At 49.7% G+C, this 19,297-nt stretch overlaps 1 protein-coding gene and 1 long non-coding RNA gene across 2 annotated transcripts in view; one reads left to right on the forward strand and one right to left on the reverse strand.

Moving 5' to 3' along the window:
- Positions 1-19,297, forward strand: part of PLA2G4D (phospholipase A2 group IVD) — a 21,097-nt gene continuing 1,800 nt past the window's right edge. Inside the window, exons 1-18 of the mRNA XM_077764606.1 lie at positions 1-45; positions 3,364-3,436; positions 3,608-3,744; positions 4,312-4,443; positions 5,155-5,195; positions 5,549-5,591; positions 6,921-6,984; positions 7,347-7,477; positions 8,225-8,335; positions 8,457-8,494; positions 8,679-8,814; positions 9,160-9,296; positions 10,476-10,698; positions 16,844-16,961; positions 17,450-17,587; positions 17,835-17,942; positions 18,086-18,277; positions 18,511-18,677. Coding sequence (XP_077620732.1) covers positions 1-45; positions 3,364-3,436; positions 3,608-3,744; positions 4,312-4,443; positions 5,155-5,195; positions 5,549-5,591; positions 6,921-6,984; positions 7,347-7,477; positions 8,225-8,335; positions 8,457-8,494; positions 8,679-8,814; positions 9,160-9,296; positions 10,476-10,698; positions 16,844-16,961; positions 17,450-17,587; positions 17,835-17,942; positions 18,086-18,277; positions 18,511-18,677 — 2,034 coding nt within the window. The remainder of the gene's footprint in view (positions 46-3,363; positions 3,437-3,607; positions 3,745-4,311; positions 4,444-5,154; positions 5,196-5,548; positions 5,592-6,920; positions 6,985-7,346; positions 7,478-8,224; positions 8,336-8,456; positions 8,495-8,678; positions 8,815-9,159; positions 9,297-10,475; positions 10,699-16,843; positions 16,962-17,449; positions 17,588-17,834; positions 17,943-18,085; positions 18,278-18,510; positions 18,678-19,297) is intronic.
- The window catches only part of LOC144231942 (uncharacterized), a 7,982-nt gene continuing 4,601 nt past the window's right edge, over positions 15,917-19,297 (reverse strand). Inside the window, exons 2-3 of the long non-coding RNA XR_013335251.1 lie at positions 17,188-17,349; positions 15,917-16,208 (exon numbers count right to left, since the gene is read on the reverse strand). This is a non-coding gene — a long non-coding RNA (uncharacterized LOC144231942). The remainder of the gene's footprint in view (positions 16,209-17,187; positions 17,350-19,297) is intronic.

The raw sequence follows: 19,297 nt of genomic DNA on the forward strand, positions 1-19,297 counted from the left end.
ATGGAAAGATTGACAACTAGGGGACCACCTGGCCATCCTCACCAGGTAACAGTATTGACAAGCCCTTGGGCATCGCTCAGGGCAGGGCCTGGGGCCAGGGTGCATTCTGAGAAGCCTGACACAGCTAAAACCAAGGTGATTCTGGGGAAGCCCTGGGTCCCAGAGCTGGGGTCTCTGCCTAGGCAGAGGCCAAAGGTGGGAAGCAGAAAGTAAGAGGTTCTGTGCTTGGGGAGGGGGAGTGGGTGGGGGTGGATGGATGATCAGCTCTCATAGAAGTAGAGGGCCTGGGAGACCGGAGCCTGCCCTCTCCACTGTGAGTGATCAGCCAGCAGCCCCCTTAGAGCATCTTACCCTCCTTCCTGCAAAAACTCACAGGCTGCATCAGAGAACGTAGTGGCAGCATGTCACCAAAGGATAACCCCCCAGGCCCATAGTTCACCACTGCAGGTAGTGAACTTCCTGGAAGTGGCTGGGGCCAAGGGACCACCCTGTATGTCTCAAGAGCTTTGCCAGGCCAGTTCCCCATCAACGGCCAGTTACTTCCTGGGCCCAAGAGATGAGGCTGCAACCAGGCCAAAGCGGTCTATAAAGCACTAGCCCCACTCCTTTCACATGCTTCCCCTTAGCCCAGATTTCTCATCCTCTGCTGTGGATGAAGGCCAGAGGGACGGGCTGCTCAGGTCTCCCCTGGGGCCCCAGGCAGTGGCCATGACAGGAGCTAAGTGTGCTACGCTCACTGTCCTGAGGCATTTGCCTCATTCTTCAGATGGAACCTTGGCCCTGGGACCCAGGCCTGAGTCAGATCCAGTCAAACAGCTCCAGACTGGTGTTTCTACAGCAGATCTGCCTGGCTCAGGACAGGTACCAGGCAATTTGGGGGAATATAGAGAGTCCCCCCTCCCCCATTGACGGATGACACCTGCTGTCCCAGCCCACGTCAGTCTCAGGTCTAGAGGATCACCCCCTTCAAGTGGACCTTAGTGGAAACGCCCTGATGGGGGGCTGGGAAGAACCCAAGGCTGCAGGAACTGGTGGTGGAAGGTCTGGACAGCCCTGACTCAATCTGCTCCTCCCTTTGAGAAACTGGGCCTCTGAGCCCACAGCCTCCAGCTGGAGAAGTGTCTGAAGTATCTGTCTTCATCCTCATCTCCCTGGAGAAAGCAGGGCATCCTTTTCCTGTTACCCTCTGCCTGCTCTAGGCCCAGCCCAGGGGCAAAGCTGGAGCCCAAGATGCAGTGGCTCTGGGAGCTTGAGTCTGACCACATGCCTGAAAGCACCTTTCCTGCAGCTCATGTTGTTGGGACTGGCTGAGTCCCCAAGACCAGACCCTTAGCCCTCAGCCTTCAAATCGGCTCCTGGGGCAGCCTCAGCAGTGGCCTCAGCCAACCTCTTTTCCTGCTGGAAGAGGGGACTGGAGCCTGCCCTGGCAGCGGGAGCTGGGCTGGCAGGACAGGCTGGGCATCCAGGACTTGCTCTGGGACGTGCCTGCTGTGAGATCAGGAAGCATCCTCTCAGCATGACTCAGGAGACCTGGCTCCTGAGGCTGTACCTGAAGTTTCCAACCCTGTCTCTCCAACCTCCTCTACCACACAGATCACTGGGTGCCAGCTGGGGGAAAGGCAGCCTGCTCATTTTTCTCCTCCTGGTGAAGACCCCGTGGTCACAGATACTCCTGACCCCTGTGTGGGGTCTCCAACCCCCTCAGACTCCCTTGGTCATACCCCCTGTGATGAGCAGGGGTCAGCACTTGAGTCTCTCCACAGGGAAGCTGGAGGACGCCCTGGGGTCCCTGCATAGGGAGAAACAGTGGCTGACACTTTGAGCAGAGCAGGGAAGTACTCCCAGGATCCTCCAGGAAGTTGGGGTGGGGGACCTTGCTTGAGAAGCTGCCACAAGCATCCAGGGTCAGTCATCGATTAAGTCAGGATTTCAGATGGGAGGACATTTCAACAGGGAAGGGGAAGCCCCAGTGCCCTCAGGAGAATCCTGTTAATTAGTTCAATATTCATAGTGGTCTAAAATAAATCTATGAAATTCTACTGTCTAGATATCCACAGGGCAGTGTGGGAAAGTTGCATGCTTTTGCAAAGAAGCAAAGTCCTGGGAAGGTAGAACAGCAAAGCGTTGCTGGTGTCACTGGAATTAAGCCCAAGAAGGGAGAAACAAGTATAATTTACAGGGGGNCCAGAAAGCTGACCGGAATGACAAAGACACTCAGCATGAAGGCATAGGAAAGTGATGTTGGGACCCACAGGGCACTGGCCCTGAGCGGCTCTGCTGTAGCCCATTGTCCTTTAAGTTTCTCTATGGGAATAGAGAGCTTGTCTGTGGACACTGAGCCAGCCCCCAGCAGGCAGTGCCTGTGCAGAGCCGAGATGGGTTCGTGGGAGGAGACTTCTGGCTCACAGGCACAGAGGGGACTGGTGGTGGGAGGGCACAAAGCAGGAAGGCTCCTTGGGTCATCACAGCACTGTCTCCGGACACGCGAGGCTGAATATCCATCATGCAAGCACAATGTCACCTCTGCCTCAGCTTGCAGGGACTTGCTGTAAGAAACTTGTGCAGGGTGCCCAGAAACAGCTCCATAGCCAGGCCTCAAGAGCAGACACCCCAGGCCCCTGGGGTCTAGGCAGTGGCAAGGACTTCAGCAGTAGGAGTGTGAGGATAGCTCTCATGTGCCCTGTCCCCAGCAGGACGTGGTGCACCCTACTTGCCTTCTGCTTTTCCTTTGCCACCTCTGCTCCTTTTACCCCTGTGAGCTTGTGCCCGCTCAGTTCTTTCTTCCTCCTCATTGGGCTTGTCTGTGGGCTGATGTGGCCTCCCCAGTGCCTTAGTTCACAATGGCCTCTTGTTCACGGTAATGGCCTCATGCCCTAGGTGTTCCCTATTTCACACTCAAGAGAGGGTGAGTACCCATGGCTGTCACAGATGACTGAACTTCCCAGGGCCCAGCCTCCCTGGTGTCGAGTCCCACGTCCCGTCCAAAGGGATGGGGTTGGGGGGTACCGAGCAGCACAGTCACATGATTCACCAAAGGGCTGCCCTCTCTGGGGGCGGGCAACCCCAAACTGACATGTCCAGTGTGGTGGCCATTCCTTGGCCCTCTTTTCCCTGCTTTTACCACTGCACTGTGCTATCCTGTCCCTAAAGGGAGGGGGTCCCACAAATTCCACCCCCTGGGTTGCCTGCCATGCATTGGCTGCTACAGCCCAGGACCATAGCCCCAAGGACAGCGGTGGGCACAGGCTGTTTGGCCCCAGAGCTGCTGGCAGCACCACTGAGAGTCTCAGGAGAAACCTCAGCATGGACTGGTGGGCTCCAGTATGGGCGGGAGGGACTGAGTAGTCTGTTATTTCTCTCCAGGTGGAGGCCTCTGCCTGCTGGCGGCTCACTGTGAAGGTCCTGGAGGCCCGGAACCTGGGCTGGGCTGACCTGTGTGAGTAACTATTTCCTGGGCTCCAGGGGTGCAGAGACGACCAGATCCTTTGGGAAAGGCCCAGGCAAGAACCTGGTGGCTGGACTGGGCTGGTTGTGGCAGGAACCTGGTGAGGTCCCTGGAGGGGGGTGTAAGGAATTCTCTCTTACATTGTTCTCTTGACATTGGCAGTGAGTGAGGCAGACCCCTATGTGACCCTACAGCTGCCAACTGTACCTGGAACAAAGTTTAAAACAAAAACAATCACCGACTCCAGTCATCCTGTATGGAATGAGACCTTCAGTTTCCCAATCCAGAGTCGGGTCAAGGTAAAGGCCAGGGCCACCCTCCTAAAAACAGGCTATATCCTTCTTTTGGAACACATTTTCCTCCAGGGCCCATTCACAGACACTGTGGAAGAGTGTGTTCCCAGCCTGGATATGCTGTGTGGGAGAGAATGTGTAACTCAGCAGCTGGCTGGAAGCCTGACCTCTGGCAAGTTGCTGGTCCTCTCTAAGCCCGTCTGCGGAAGGGAGACAGGAAGAATCCCCTCCTGATGCGGTTGTTGTGAGGTTAAATGAGATAATGGATGGAAGACTCCTGGTACATATGGTACCCTGGGGGACCAGCAAGCTGGGGTGGGGGGGGGAGGGTTGGAGGTGAGGAAATGCTGAAAGATTTTATTTTTTATAAAAAAAAATTAAAGGGGGAAGATGAGGAACTTTGCTGAATTTTCCTTTTACTGCTTTTAAGTTTTACTCTCATTTTTATTTTGAAGTACAAAGTGTGGAGGCATGATATTCTTTCCTGACCCTGGACATCAAGTAAAGTTTCAACAGGTGTGAAGTACAATAATGAGTAAATAATGTGCTAAGTCGCTGTTCTCGTATCCCTAGAATGTTCTGGAGCTAAACGTCTATGACGAGGACTCAGTCACGGAGGATGATGCCTGCTTCAAGGTTCTCTATGATGTCTCAGAAGTCCTCCCTGGCAAGCTGCTCCGGAAGACCTTCTCAATGAGTCCCCAGGTGGGTGGGGACTCCTTTGGGCCTTGCCTCTCTCAACTCCAGGCTGAGGAAGTTATAGTTTCTCCTATCTTTTGGGATGCTGCTGGGTTGACTTGTTCACAAAAAGATGGAAACTCCTCCCAGAGATATTTATACTTTAATAGGAAAGGAATAGTCTTAACTAGGTTACAGACTGAATCACTCCATGGAGAGATTTTGGTCACCTATGGGAGGAAGTTTTCAGTGATGAAGAACTTCCTAATGTCCATCAAAACACAGTTAGTTACAAACCCTTTGGGCAGTTGTGGGATCCATCACTCCTGCTCACAGCCTCTGATCTCCTGTGGTGCCCAGGCCTGCTTTATGAAGGCCTCTGCTCTTTCTCCAGCAGGTAAGGAGTGGGAAGGCAGGGTTCTGGGGTCAAGTCCGCCTCAAGAGGAACAGGAGATGGGCCCTGGGAATCCTTATGCCTCTTAAGGCCTGTGCTCATCCCCCACTTCAGCCCTGCCAAGAAGGGAGGAGACCTGTTATCTGCAGACTTATCAGCTGTGGGTAACTTGGGCAGGTAGATCATCTTTCCCTAAGCCTCAATTTCCTCATCTGTAAAGTGGGAATAATTGTTATACTGTGCATCCCTGTGAGACTGCTTGAGACAAGACAATGCATCATCAAAGAACTGTGTCAACTCTAAAGGTGTGTGAATGTCAGTGACATGCTCATCTTTGATTTCAGGGACAAGAGGAGTTGGATGTGGAGTTCCTGATGGAAAAAACGTGAGTAATAATCACACAGCTCAGGGAGTGTCTCAGGCCCCCTGCTTTATTTAGGGAAGTGTCTTTCACCCAGATTCTCCATCCCTCATGTCCCCCCCCCTGCCAGTCTGGGTCAGGGGATCTTAGAGGAAAGTCACTGCTTCCTTGGCCCCACGGTCCCTCTCTCTCCTCACCTTGCACTCTTCAGAAGCCACCTCCCTCATCCTGAATGGTATCAGGGCTTAGGGTCCATCAGTATCACCCCGGGAGGCCCTAGGGAGGCTGGAGGCTGGAGGCTGGGCTGTGAGGGGCAACCCAGTGCAGGGAGGATTCACCTTTGCCAGGCTGAGCACCCGATGTTTTGATTTTTCTAGGTCAGGACGTCCAGAAAACCTCATCACCAACAACGTCCTTGTGGTAACCACACTCCTCAGGCTTGTGAGGGGATCTGAGGGAGGGGCCCCAGAGCTGAAACTGAGGTGGGGGTTCAGAAGGGACACAGAGGGACAGGGCCTTGTGGTAAGACCACCCCTGGCCTCCCAGCTATGTGGTCACCTGGGGCTGTGGTCAGGGGCTGGGGGCTCAGAGGGTCCAGGGCCTTCAGGGACAATGGAGAGACGGAGTTTGAGGCTCTGCTGAGAGGACATCCTGGCCCAAGGATGGATGGCTGAGGGAGTATTGGGGGAATTTCAGGTGTTCCTGACAGTGTTTCGTCACCTGTGATGGACTTAAGTTTTCAGCTTTGGAAGGTGAGGAAGTCACGCAGGCCAGGCCGGGCTGGGGTGTTAGTACTAAAGTAGCAGAGGCTCAGAGGAAATTTCCAGTGTGGTTGCTTCCAATTCGGGAGCTCTGGGATAGGGTCAGGGGGTCAGTCAGCTCCTCCTTGAGACACTGGACAGTCCTGGTCAGCTCTTCTAAAACAGAGCAAGCTCATAAAGCTGCAGTGGACAGAAACAGGCGGTAAACAACACACTAGAAGCTTTCTACTCAAAGGTCACAGGTGAGCAACACAGCTATGATCTGGGAGCAGGGCTGGGCCTAAGGTGAGGTAAGGCATCTAGAGCCCCAAACTGAAGGAGGCATCTACCCTCAGGGTCATGCAAGTGCCTGTTTGATGGGCTAGTATCACTTTTACAAATGCACATTAAAATCATACCTAGGCAGCTGCTTTCTATCTGAGTGATGGAGACCAGGGTGGGTTGATGAAGGCAGCAGGTCTACAGGAGGGGGTCAGTAACAAGAGCCAGGTGGGCTGTGGGCGTCAGCTGACGGGCATTGCAGAGAATGCTGCGGGCTCATTTGGCCAGCAGGTCAACGGGAGGACAGGTGGGAGGTACTGTCATTGCTGACATTGTAAAGGCTTCTCCGATCATTCCATCACCCTGTAGATCAGTGGTTTGCACGCTACTGTTTGGGGTCAGTTGTGGTAGAACACTCTCCAGATTGAGTCCAGAGAAACAGAGAAGAAAGAATGGTGGTTGAGGTTTGGGTGGCCTTCAAGGATCCCTGACTTTTGGCAAATCTAGGAAAGCTGAGGGGATGGGATGCAGAGTGGAGATGGGGCTCTCCTGTCTGCTCCAGAACATCTGACTTAGCAGTTGCAGCAGATTAGAGGTGTCTGGAGTGGGGACTTCTGCCTCCAATCCCACTCTGGCCCCCACTTCCTGTTCTGCATGTGGTGGATTTGGGACAGAGGGGTTCAGAGGGCCTTGCAGAGGCCCCTGCCCATGATGTGGTCTGTCCTAGGCCCGAGAGCTGTCATGCCTGGATGTTCAACTGGACAGCGTTGGGAGCACAGCCACTGTCACAGGTGAGGCCTGCTCAGAACCAGGTCTGGTCTCTGCTAGAAGGGGTGGCTGGAAACCTGTACAGAGTAGGAGGTGAGCAGCAGAGCTTGCCTCTTTCTTCTTGCCCACATGAGACAAGGGCACCAGGTCTCCTCTGGGCAGGAGGGTCCCCTGGCCTGGAGGAGGCTGTATTGCAGGAGGTAGGAGTACCCTGGGGGTTGTGGGGCCCAGAAGGCTGGGGAGGGCTCTTTCCAGAATCCTGTCTACCATGGTCCAGGCTCCTAGGCCTTGGTCATGTCCAAGCAACACTGCCAATTTCGGTGGGACCCTGCCGGGATTCCTGGCTCTTGTTCCCCTTGTGCTAATCTGCCCACCTTCTCCCTAGATCAGGATGAGCTGGAGCTGGTGCTGAAGGGGTCATATGAAGACACACAGACATCTGCGCTGGGCACAGCGCCTGTCTTCCGCTTCCATTACATGGCAGCCCAAGAGGCAGAATTGAGTGGGCGTCTGAGGGTAGGTCTTGGCTTTGGAGCTCTCCCAGCCTTGGGCCAGCTCTGGTTGTTGTGGACCCCAGCCTCCCCCAGGTAGGCACCAAGCCCTTGGCAGACAGGGAAATCACTAGGAGCCTAAAGTGGGCATGGGGGCTGCATGCTTTGTCAGATTGAATCTTTCAATAGCCCCTGAATAAAATCCTATATCTGTACCCACAAGGCCTGGCCCTTGCCCACCTCTGCTGCCTCATCTTGGTCCACACATCCCCTCTTTATGATTCTCTAGCCATAGTTGTCTCTTCTTGCTTTTCCAACATGCCAAGTGCTTTCTCTCTTCCACCTCTGGCTCCTTTCAAGTTTGCCTGATCCTCTACCTTCTCTTCCTCCTCTTTTAGATCTCAGCTCAAATGGCACCTCTTCAGAGAGGCCCTCCTTGACTCCCCATCTTCAATAGACCCCCACACAGCCCACCTTTGGTTATGGTATCATATCACATTGCTTATCTCCTTTACAACATTTTTCCTTTACAGCACTTACTAACATCTGTTCATTACCTGTTTCATTATAAATTCATACACATTACCTGTTTCATTATAAATTCATACAGTTAGAACTGTAAATATTAGCAAGTGTTTTTATAATTAGTAATTGTAATTATCATAATTATAAATATTGTGATTATTTTTATATTATCAGAGAGGGACTGTGTCTGGATCACTCTCTAGATACTCAGTAAGGATTGGTTGAATGAATGAATATTTCTCTCCAGAGGTCAGAAAGCAGTGGCTCCAACTCAGGCAAGTCAGCTGAGCACCTCACTGTGCCCCTAAGGTCCTTGGCCGTGGGAGAGGAGGTGACCGTTAACATTCCTGCTACAAATGTGAGTGGCCTCAACTGGATGGGAAGTGCCAGTGAGAATAAAGATGCCCAGGCCCCGAGAGCTACCAACTTTCCCTTCAGGGTCTAGGACATTCTAGTTCAGTCTTTTGCTTTAATTTCAGGCCCCAGAAGCGAGGCTGCAGCTCAAGACTGAGAGCTGGTAAGGGACATTCATATCTGTGGGGGACAGTGAGGGGTGGTCACAGGGCAGGGGAATGCTGTGCAAAGGGTGGTCTTTGGGATTGGGAGCAGGGCGGTTATTTGGTAGCTATTGTGGGCTTGGCCAGCCACCAGTGGCTGAGCTGTGCAGTGCCCCCTGACCCTTGGATCCTCTACTGCCTCAGCCCTAAGGAGCTGGCTATGCACCTGGGCTTTGATCTGTGTGCAGAGGAGAAAGCTTTCCTGAGCAGGAGGAAGCAAGTGGTGGCCAAGGCTCTCAAGCAGGCCTTGCAGCTGGACAGAGACCTACAGGAGGATGAGGTTTGGGGATACAGGGGATGTGGGTGCGATACCTTGGAATGACTTTAAAGAAGGACCTGATTCCTATGCCCTCCCTAAGACACTCTAGTCAGCAGATACGGGAGTGGATATGGCAGTGGGGGGGGGGGGGGGGGGGGGAGGGTGGAAGGGAGGAAGGTAAGCTCTCGGTTTCTCATTCCCTTTGGGACTCTGTCTGGGGCTGAGAGCTGTCACTTTCTGGGCAAGGGGCTGGGTGCTAATCCTGACTCTAATCAGGCCCTGACCATGAGGTCCCTTCCCTGGAGCCAGGAAGCAGTTCCTATCCTGAGTCCTTGCTAAGCCAGTCTATTTTTGTGTGTGGTCCAGGTCCCTGTTGTGGGCATCATGGCCACAGGAGGAGGTGCCCGGGCCATGACCTCTCTCTATGGCCACCTGTTGGCCCTGCAGAAGCTGGGCATCCTGGACTGTGTGACCTACTTCAGTGGCATCTCAGGCTCTACATGGTGAGGGTGCTGGGGCCTGGAAGAACATAGTTGATCAGGTCCCAGAGGGGAGTAGAGTAGACACTAGAGGAACCTTCTCTGTGACGAAGCCATGTGGGTGTGAGCAGTATGGTCTGATGGGTGCCAAAAGTGGCTTTGTCAAAAGGGAGGAAGTAGCTGTTACAGAGGTCCTCCCGTGAGAGAGGCATTGTAGGACGTCCATTCCACGCTACTGAAGAGATGTAGGGCAGCTGATTCAGAACTAGCTGGGGTTGAGTCTCTGCAACACCACTCCTAGGCAACTTATTTCTTCTGATTCTCATTTGACTCATCTCCAAAATGAGAGTAATAGTAGTACATACTCCATAGGACTGTAATGGGATGGCCCAAGTAAAACATTTAACATGTCTGACAAGTACCAGAAAATTTAAGTTGGTAGCTCTTTTTTCTTTAATTGTTATTAACTCATTAAATCCTTATAACACTCCCTAGGAGAGTTTCTCTTACTTCCTCTAACAGCATAGATGAAGAGATTTAGATGGAGAGATACTATCTTGCCTGAAGACACCATTGCCTTCCTATACCTCACTCTGCCTTTGATGAGGTGGGGCTTTTCACTGTTAGACATTCACTCCTTTGAGTCTTACTGAAATGTGACTTTAAGGAGTAAAAGAAGAGTCAACTCTGAGGAGTTAGGTGACAGCTGTTGACATGTACCATCTTAAAGGGCTTGAGTACAGGCCCATGAAGGTGGGCGTAGGGTCTAGATCTGTTCCATGCAATGCAGTAGCCGTTAGTCACCTGTGGATATCGGCCACTTGAAATGTGGCAAGTCCACACTGAGATGTGTTATAAAGTACATGGGGATTTTGAAGTCTTAGTTTGAAAAATCGAAATTTATGTCAATTTTTATGTTGATTACGTGTTGAAATGATACATTTTAGATATATTGAATTAAAATATATTATTAAAATTAATTTTTCTTAGCCTCCTCTTTTTCAAAATGTATTTACTAGGAAATTTCAGATTACATACGTGGCTCACCTCATATTGGACAGCACTGATCTGAGAGAAGGCCCTGAGACACATTCTCTAGATGGGCAGGGCCTTGGCTGCAGGAGTGCCATGTTGGGAGAGAGTCATTGCAGCAACCCAAGCTGGGCCTCCATCCCCCTCCATATTGTCCCTTTATTCTCCCAGGGCAATGGCCCACCTCTACGGGGACCCTGAGTGGTCACAGAGGGGCCTTGAAGGACCCATCAAATATACAAGGGAGCACCTGACCAAGAGCAAACTGGAGGCCTTCTCCGCAGAGCGCCTAGCGAGCTACCACCGGGAGCTTGAGCTGCGGGCTGAGCAAGGCCACCCCAAGACCTTTGTGGACCTGTGGGCTCTCGTGCTGGAGTCCATGCTGCACGGCCAGGTAGGGCACCTATGCTTGCAAGGCGGGGCGGATATTCACCTGTGGGACCAGGGCAGCCTTGCAGTTAGTCGTGTGTGCGTTTCCTATAGGGTGAGGGAGGCTGGGATCTGTGGTTAGAGGAAGTGGGAACCACAGTGTCTCAGTGTGTGTCCTACTTTGGGATGCTGCCTTTTTGAGTCAGACTATTCTTCAGTTCATTGCCATGAAACAGAAATTTCTGGATCTCTCAAGAGCTTAGGTAGCAGTCAAAGCAAAGGCAGTTCGGCAAACAAAAGTTTCACATTATGTTTGGATGTCAGAGAGATTGCTTGAACAACTTTTATTTTATCAATACTGCAATGTAGAATGCATTCTTCTTCTCTATCTTCATGATAGTGTTAATAGCATAGACTCTGGAGCCAGGTTCCCTGGTTTTAATCTCAGTGCCTCTTACTCGCTATGTGTTCTTCTGCAAGTTACTTAACCTCTCGGTGCCTCAGTTTTCTCATTTGTTCGAGGGATGGGAGAGATTTAGGGGAGATTTAGTGAGAATAGTTCTTAACTCATGGGTTTGTTGTGAGCACTCTACACTTTGGAACAGAGTAAGTGTTAAGTATTAGCTATTATGTTTCTGTACTGTTACTGTAACACCATTAAGGCCAGACTGAGGGTATGCTTTTTTTCTACATTGCTTCTTTAAGGAAGGTTTAGTAAGTCAACTGTTAAATCTTACATTAAGTGATACTAAAATTAGTAATTTTTTCCACTATTGTTTTACCACATATAATTATGTGAACGCTTCTTTTAAAGTATGTGGAACAGCTAAAACACAAAAGGTTATCTTCAGCATTCATAATAAAAAGTAAACCATCAAATATATTAGCAGAATAAGGATTCTTCTCTTTCTTAGTGCTGGGTATCAGGAGTTTGACCAAGAAAGATTTTATGTAAATGAATGAATGCCAAAAATGGATTTGCTTTGAATTTTTTTCTGTAAATTTTATCCTTGCTGGTGGGCACAATGCTATTTGGAAATTATTAACCATTTTTGTTTTTTATTTACTAGCTNTATTATAAAAATCAGTATTTAAATATTATGATAATCTTCAGATTATCAAGATCTAAAACTCCTGATAAGAAAATGCATAAAGCATAAAGAATAGTGTAATGAATATGCACGATCTCGCCAATGAGCCTCAGAAATCAAATGTTACCTAGAGAGTTGAAGCCACCTGCAGATCCCTCCCCAGTCCCATTTCCTTCCCACCCCCAGAGGGAACCACCATCCTGAATTTTATCATCACACTCATATCTTTGGTCTTACATGTTACTGTATTATATAATACATAACATATAATTACATACTTTATTTAGCTTTATTGTATATCTTATTGTATACCTTTTATTATACATCCTTAAGAAGAATATAATGTTTCTTGCACACATGGTTTTGTACAAGTCCCCTGTGCACAAATGTTGCAGATTCTCTGAGCCTTGAAGATACACACCCAGCAGTGGAATTATTAGGCCATTTGGTACGTGTATCTTCAACTTTCCTAACTATTGCCAAATCATTCTCTAGAAAGATTTCATTAATTTACACACGCACCCATCAATGTATCGTAGTTTCTTTTTCTCTACATGGTCTTCAGAATTTTAATTTTTTGCTCATTTTATGGGTGTTAAACGAAATTTTGTTGTAGATTCCATTTCTTTGATTTTTGGTGAGACTGATCATATTTTCAAGTGTATTTGTCATTGGGACTTCCTCTTCCATGGAGGAAGAGATCCTTGGAGATCCTTTTCCATCTTTATATTAATTCATCCTTGACATTCTTTTGCAGGAACTCTTTATAGATTCTGGATACTAATCCTTTATCAGTTCTACCAAATTTTGATGCATAGTTTTAATATAATCCAGTGTCTCATTATTCCCTTTATGGTTTGTGCTTTTAGGGTCTTGCTAGAGAAATCTTTCCCTCTCCTAAGTCATAAAATCTCTTCCTATATATCCTTATAAAAGTTTTAAAGATTCATTTTCCACAATTAGGACTTTAATCCACCCAGAATATATCTTCAGGCATTATGTGGACGTGAATCCAATTTTTTTTCCCCATAGGATAGCAAACTTTCCCAGTATCACTTGTTGATTCTTCTTTCTCCATAAATCCGCATTGCTCCTTGTGTCGTGTGTCAGATCTCATGTATTCATGGGACCCTTCCTGAGCTTTCCTCCATTTGAATGGGGCCGACTCCCTGTGCCAGTACTACCCTGACTTAGTGACTCCACATTTGTAATACATGTTGGTATCTGATGGGGCAGATTTACCCCCACCGCCATCTTGGTTTTTCTCAAAATTGTCTTGGCTCCTTTTGGTCCTTTGGTCTTCTATACATGTAATACAATCAGTCAGTCAAGTTTCATGAGAAAATTGGAATTTTTTTGAAATGGCATGAAATTTATAAACACCAAAGTAATTACTTCAATTATTTTTATTTCATTAATATATCCTGTGTATTCTTTAGATCTATTATTTAAGTTCATGTTCTGTTATGAGGATACAGTGTTTTATTAGTGGCTTTCCTGTCTGGTGGAGGTATAGTTACTATAGAGTTGGGAGAAGCTTCTTTTAACAGTTTACTTTATGATGTCCTGTAAAATGCAGTTTGATCTGAGGCTATAAAGAAAACTTTTATTTAATTAACATTTGATCTTCCAGTAATGACTTCATACATGTTTTATGTACAAGGGTTATAGTCCTTTTTTAAAATACAAACTTAATAAAGTTTTGGGTTTTTTTTTCTTTTGGGTTCACAAGGAAAAAAAATCTCATGATATTGTTGAACAAACAATGTGACTTTAAAAATGAGCACTGGTGTGGTTTTAAAATTTTTATTTTAATATTAAAGCTTTTCAAATAGTCTTTTTTTTTCTTAGTTATCATGCTTTATCTCTTAAAGTTAACATTCATTATATGCTTTTCTTTTTTTTTTTTTTTTTAATTTTTTTTTTTAATGTTTTATTTATTTCTAGGAGAGAGAGAGAGACAGCGTGAGCAGGGGAGGGTCAGAGAGAGAGGGAGTCACAGACTGAAACAGGCTCCAGGCTCTGAGCTGGCAGTCAGCACAGAGCCCGACGCGGGGCCCGAACCCACGAACCGCGAGATCATGACCTAAGCGAAAGTCGGACGCTTAACCGACTAAGCCACCCAGGCGCCCCTCATTATATGCTTTTCAAAATTTTTTTTATGTTTATTTATTTTCAAAAGAGAGAGAGAGAGGGAGTGCAGCAGGGGAGAGGCAGAGAGAAGCATACAGAGGATCAGAGGCAGTCTCTGTGCGGACAGCAGACAGCCTGATGTGGGGCTCAAACTCACGAACCACGAGATCGTGACCTGAGCCAAAGCCGGACGCTTAACTGACTGAACCACCTGGGCGCCCCCATTGTATGCTTCTAAAAATAATTCTTTAATCAGAAAAATTTAGTATGTATTTCAAATTTAAGTTTTTGGGTAAAAGCATTTATTATCTCCATGCTATACAAATCCCCAGCTCCAAACGTCATTTTAGATGTCAGAAAATATAACTCCATAACAAATCAGTTTCATTAATATTAAGTATTATTAGAGAAATAGTATACCCTGAACTTTATACAGAACAACTTTATTAGTCTACACACTTCTATAATATTGTTGTGGTTTTGTAAAAAACCTGTTTGTAAAACACACCAGTTATAATCAGTGCATCTCAAACTGTGTCTTTCAAGCATTTTTCTTTTATCTTTTGCTGGCAAGCACTGAGCTTCTTGGAATCTACTCCTCATTCCTCAGGAAGAAACAGTTTTTCCGAGTTAAGGTCTTCTGAGTTTTTCTTCAATTCTGGACAAAAAGGTTTTGCTTCTAGTTCCTCCCAGCCCCCAATACAATGCTTAGACCGCATGAACACATGGCCAACACTGCACCTGGCTTCCACACCTCAGGGGGACCTCTGAGTCATCAGAGTGGTGCTCTGCAGGGTTGGGGGTGCTCATTTGGAAACTGGGGGCCTGGAGATCCAGAGGCTTGCCACCACTTCCTGGTGAGCTGCTAAAAGTTTTTGAAAAAGAGGGGTGCCTGAGTGGCTGTCAGTTAAGCATTTGATTCTTTTTTTTTTTTTTAATGTTTTTTTTTTTTTTTCTAGGAGAGAGAGAGAAAGAGAGACAGCGTGAGCAGGGGAGGGTCAGAGAGAGAGGGAGTCACAGACTGAAACAGGCTCCAGGCTCTGAGCTGGCAGTCAGCACAGAGCCCGACGCGGGGCTCGAACCCATGAACCGCGAGATCATGACCTAAGCGAAAGTCGGATGCTTAACCGACTAAGCCACCCAGGCGCCCCCTGCATTTGATTCTTGATTTCTGCTCAGGTCATGGTTTCATGGTTGTGGGATCGAGCCCTACATGGGGCGCCATGCTGGGCGTGAAGCCTTCTTGGGATTCTCTCTCCCTCTCTTGCTCTGTTCCCTCTCTCCATTCCTCTCTCTCTCAAAAAAAAAAAAAAAAAAAAGGAAAAAGAATGCTGGGTATTATTTCAATGCTTAATCGACTGAGCCACCCAAGCTCCCCTCAGTAGGTGGAGGGGTGTGCTGACTCTCTCCCCCAGGTCAGAAATAGTTTCATCTGGAGTAAATAAAGCACACATTTTCCCTCATCATACATGACAAAAGAGCAGGCAAACAGGATGCCTAAACAAAAAGAAGGGAATTATAGACTTACCCTTGGGGTGCCTGGGTGGCTCAGTTGGTTAAGCATCCAACTTCAGCTCAGGTCATGATCCCCCAGTTTGTGGGTTCGAGCCCTGCGTCGGCTCTGTGCTGACAGCCAGCTCAGAGCCTGGAGCCTGTTTAAGATTCTGTNACTACATACACACTTCACGCCTGAGGGACTGACTTGTACGTATGACAAATAGTGCCAAGGGCTTATGCCATATTTGGGGATTCTTCCAGTGGGTTTCCTAGAACTCAAGTCCTATTGGGCACCACAGCAGAACTGGGGGAAAAGATGACACATCAGTGACAGAGGCTGTAGGCGGAAGAAGAGGTACACCTGCATGTGGGAGGGGGGCTCCTCACTGAAAAGGTAGGGCTAGCATCCTGGGACACACATCTGGCCGATCATCAGAATCACCTGGGGAGACTAAAGAAAAAGCAAATTCCTACGTGGCTTTTACGATTCTCAGATCGAAACCTAGGAATCCGTATGTTTAATTTAGCACATTCTCAAAGTAAATCAGATCATAACGGCTGATAGGGCATTTTGGGAACCCCCTAGGTCTAGCTGCTGAGTGAGGAGACTTCCAGTTCAGAGAACATAAGAGAGGGATGGTATATCTGTGTGTGGCACATGCGCTGCTCTAGGACCTGTGGAAGCTTCCTTTCCCAGGTGGGGCTCCAGGCAGCCACCGCCGTTAACCTTGCTGATGCTGGAGATGAACCCTATTTGCATCTCTGGTCCAGGATAGAGTGAGATCTTTCTGTGCCCCTGGAATTCCATGAGGCTCTGTGGAAAGAGAGAAAAGGCAAGCCACAGTTCTTGCCATCAAGGCAGAACTTGGAGTTTTATTGAAAAGAAAATTGGAAACAGGCAAGAATAATCAATGGGGTGCAACTTCAAACTGTGCAAAGCAGGAAGGAAAGGAAAGAGGAGGGAAGGCAAGGATGACCAGAAAGCATTTTGGAAGGGCTGAAACTTGAACTGCACTAATGTGAATCTAGAAGGGGCAGCCCACTCCCTGACAGAGCTTACAATGTGTACTAAAAGGGGATTCCTGCATCCTTTCTGGAAAGCAATGTATGTGGATATGTGCCTTCATGTCTGTGTGTTGGGGTCCACATCCACTCCACCCTTCAACCCATAAAGATGGGGCCAATGAAACCATAGGAGCATGGGTAGGGTATTGCTCTTGACACTGTAATCCTTGTGAATGCCATTCTCTTGAGATATGTGCAGTCCACAACCTCCATTGCCCTCCATGGTGATCCCGAATCAGGTCAGAATATGAGGGTGGGAGTGTGCGTTGACGGGTACACCCACCCATGCCACTCAAATTCCAATAAGGAGCTACCTCCTCACTCTCAGCCTGTGCCTCCAGGGTGCTCCCTACCTCACTTAAGCCTTCATGACTCCCACCCCAGGTGATGGATCAGAAGCTGTCCGAACAGAGAGCTGCGCTGGAGCGGGGCCAGAACCCTCTGCCCCTCTATTTGAGCCTCAACGTCAAAGAGAACGATTTGGAGACCATTGACTTCAAGGGTACAGTCTTTAGTCCTGTCCACACTACCCTCCAACACACACACACACACACACACACACACACACGCACACACACACACACGCACACACACACACACGCACACACACACACACGCACACACACACACACGCACACACACACACACGCACACACACACACACGCACACATGTGTACCTCCTGTGTACCCAGCAGACCTTCAGAGAATGTAAACAGAAAACACCTACCTAGAGTGCTCAGCCTCCTGGAAGGGAGGAGGTTCTGATGGGCTGATGAGCCAGGCAGCAGAGCCCACTGTCCTGGTGGTGGGAGGAGTGGGGATGTGGTCAAGGGGCTGGATGGGGGAGTGGTGAGCCCAGGAGTCAGCCAGGCAGGGAGGAGGCTAAGGCCTGCAAGGGGAGGGGGACAATGTCTTTGGCTTCTGTCAGAGCTGGGCCTCCCCTTAGCCCACTCTGCTCTCATTCCTGCCTCTTGCCCCTGTTCCCACAGAGTGGGTAGAGTTTTCCCCCTATGAGGTAGGGTTCCTGAAGTATGGAGCCTTTGTCCCTTCTGATCTCTTTGGCTCTGAGTTCTTCATGGGGCGGCTGATGAGGAAGCTCCCTGAGTCCCGGATCTGCTTTCTGGAAGGTGAGTGGTGGTGGTCACTCTGAAGATTCTGGCCAGTCCTGGGCCAGGCCTCACTGCCTAGTCATGATTCCCATACTCGGGTGTGGCCGGGCCCCTGGGGGCGGGGGAAACTGGAGTTGGGCTGTGGGGAAGAGCTATTATTGCGGGGGCAGCCCACCTGCCTCCCCTCTTCCATCGCCACCCTCCAGGTGATGGGAGGCAGGGTGCTGAGGCTTGAGGGTGACTTCTGTGGGGGTTTGGCCTTCAGGTATCTGGAGCAACATTTTGTCCCTGAACTTGCTGGATGCCTGGTATGACCTCATCAGCTCTGATGACACCTGGAAGCAGCATGTCAAGGACAAGATCAGGAATCTGGGTAAGAATAGGGCACAGCACGGGGAGCCTGGAATGAGTCTACTGCCTCTTCAGGTGCTTGCGGGAGGGGCACTATCAGAGGGGAGACAGGGCCAGGCATTTCCAGGCCTTTCACTGGACCAACGTCTGTTTCTCTGAGCCCAGAGGAGTCTCCTGCGTCCGTGAGGACCTCCTCATGGCGGGAGGCCTCTTGGCTGCAACCTGGAACAATGCTGGCCAAGGCATTTAAGGGCTTCCTGACAGGCAGGCCACTCCACCAGCACAGCCTCAACTTCCTCCAGGGCCTCCAGCTGCACCAGGACTACTGTAGTCAGAGAGACTTCTCCACCTGGGCAGGTAAGGCCTCCTGCCGTGTATGGACCATGGCTAGGACCGGCAAGGGACTTTGCGGGGGTGGGGGAAGGGGGCCAGAGCATTCCCTTCTAGGGTTGGCCTGCAGAAGGTCTTGGGAAGGGCTGGGTGGCGTGTGCTTTCAGGGAGTGACTCCAGAAGTCAGAAGGGGACATGGAGGCAAATGTAGTATGAAAGGTGGAAAGGCTACCTCTGACTGTCACTGCCTCCCCCATCAGACTGTGAGCTAGACTGCACCCCCGGCCAGCTTACCCCTCAGGAGCCCCAGCTCTGCCTGGTAGATGTTGGCTACTTCCTCAACACCAGCTGTCCCTCCATGTTCCGGCCCGGCCGCAGACTAGACCTCATCCTCTCCTTCGACTACTCCCCATCCTCACCCTTTGAGGTGCCTCTGGTTGCCCCATGGGAGCCCCAGATACTCCGGCCAGCCAGGCCATGCTCCAGGGGCAAGCAAAGGGCCACTGGGCCACTGGCCCTGACCTCCTGGGTCCCCAACGGGAGGGAAGGGTGGCAGGCTCTGACCCACAGACTCCTGCCAGTGTCCTTGGTTGGGAAGGACTGTGGAGGTGCTGGGGCCCTGGGCTCCCAGGACAGGCAGATGGGAGGGAGCTTGCCGCACCTACCCCAAGAAGCACAGCTAGACAGAGCTGGGAGGAGACCCTGGCCTGTCCACATCCATCGCCTCAGGGCCCCCCTGGGGACTCAGGGGAGGGGGAATAGGGCCTTAGTACAGAAGTGGGTCCCCTACTGAGGCCCTCTAGGCGCTGGGATTTGAATAACTCTGATTTGAATCCCAAATGGGAGCAAGGGTGCTAGGTCTCTACCCCTCCTGAAGATTTTAAGCAAACAGCATTGCAGACCACTGGAACCCTTTGCTTCCCTCCAAGGCACTGTAGCTTCACTAGACCCTACACAGGTCAGAACCAGGTTGTCTTGACCCTGAGCAGTCAGTTTGGGCCAGAGCTATCCTAGCATTTTCAGGAACACTGACCTGGCATGACCAGA

The sequence above is a fragment of the Crocuta crocuta genome, unplaced genomic scaffold (genome assembly GCF_008692635.1).
Source record: "Crocuta crocuta isolate KB4526 unplaced genomic scaffold, BGI_CrCroc_1.0 scaffold102, whole genome shotgun sequence".
Taxonomy (NCBI): domain Eukaryota; kingdom Metazoa; phylum Chordata; class Mammalia; order Carnivora; family Hyaenidae; genus Crocuta; species Crocuta crocuta.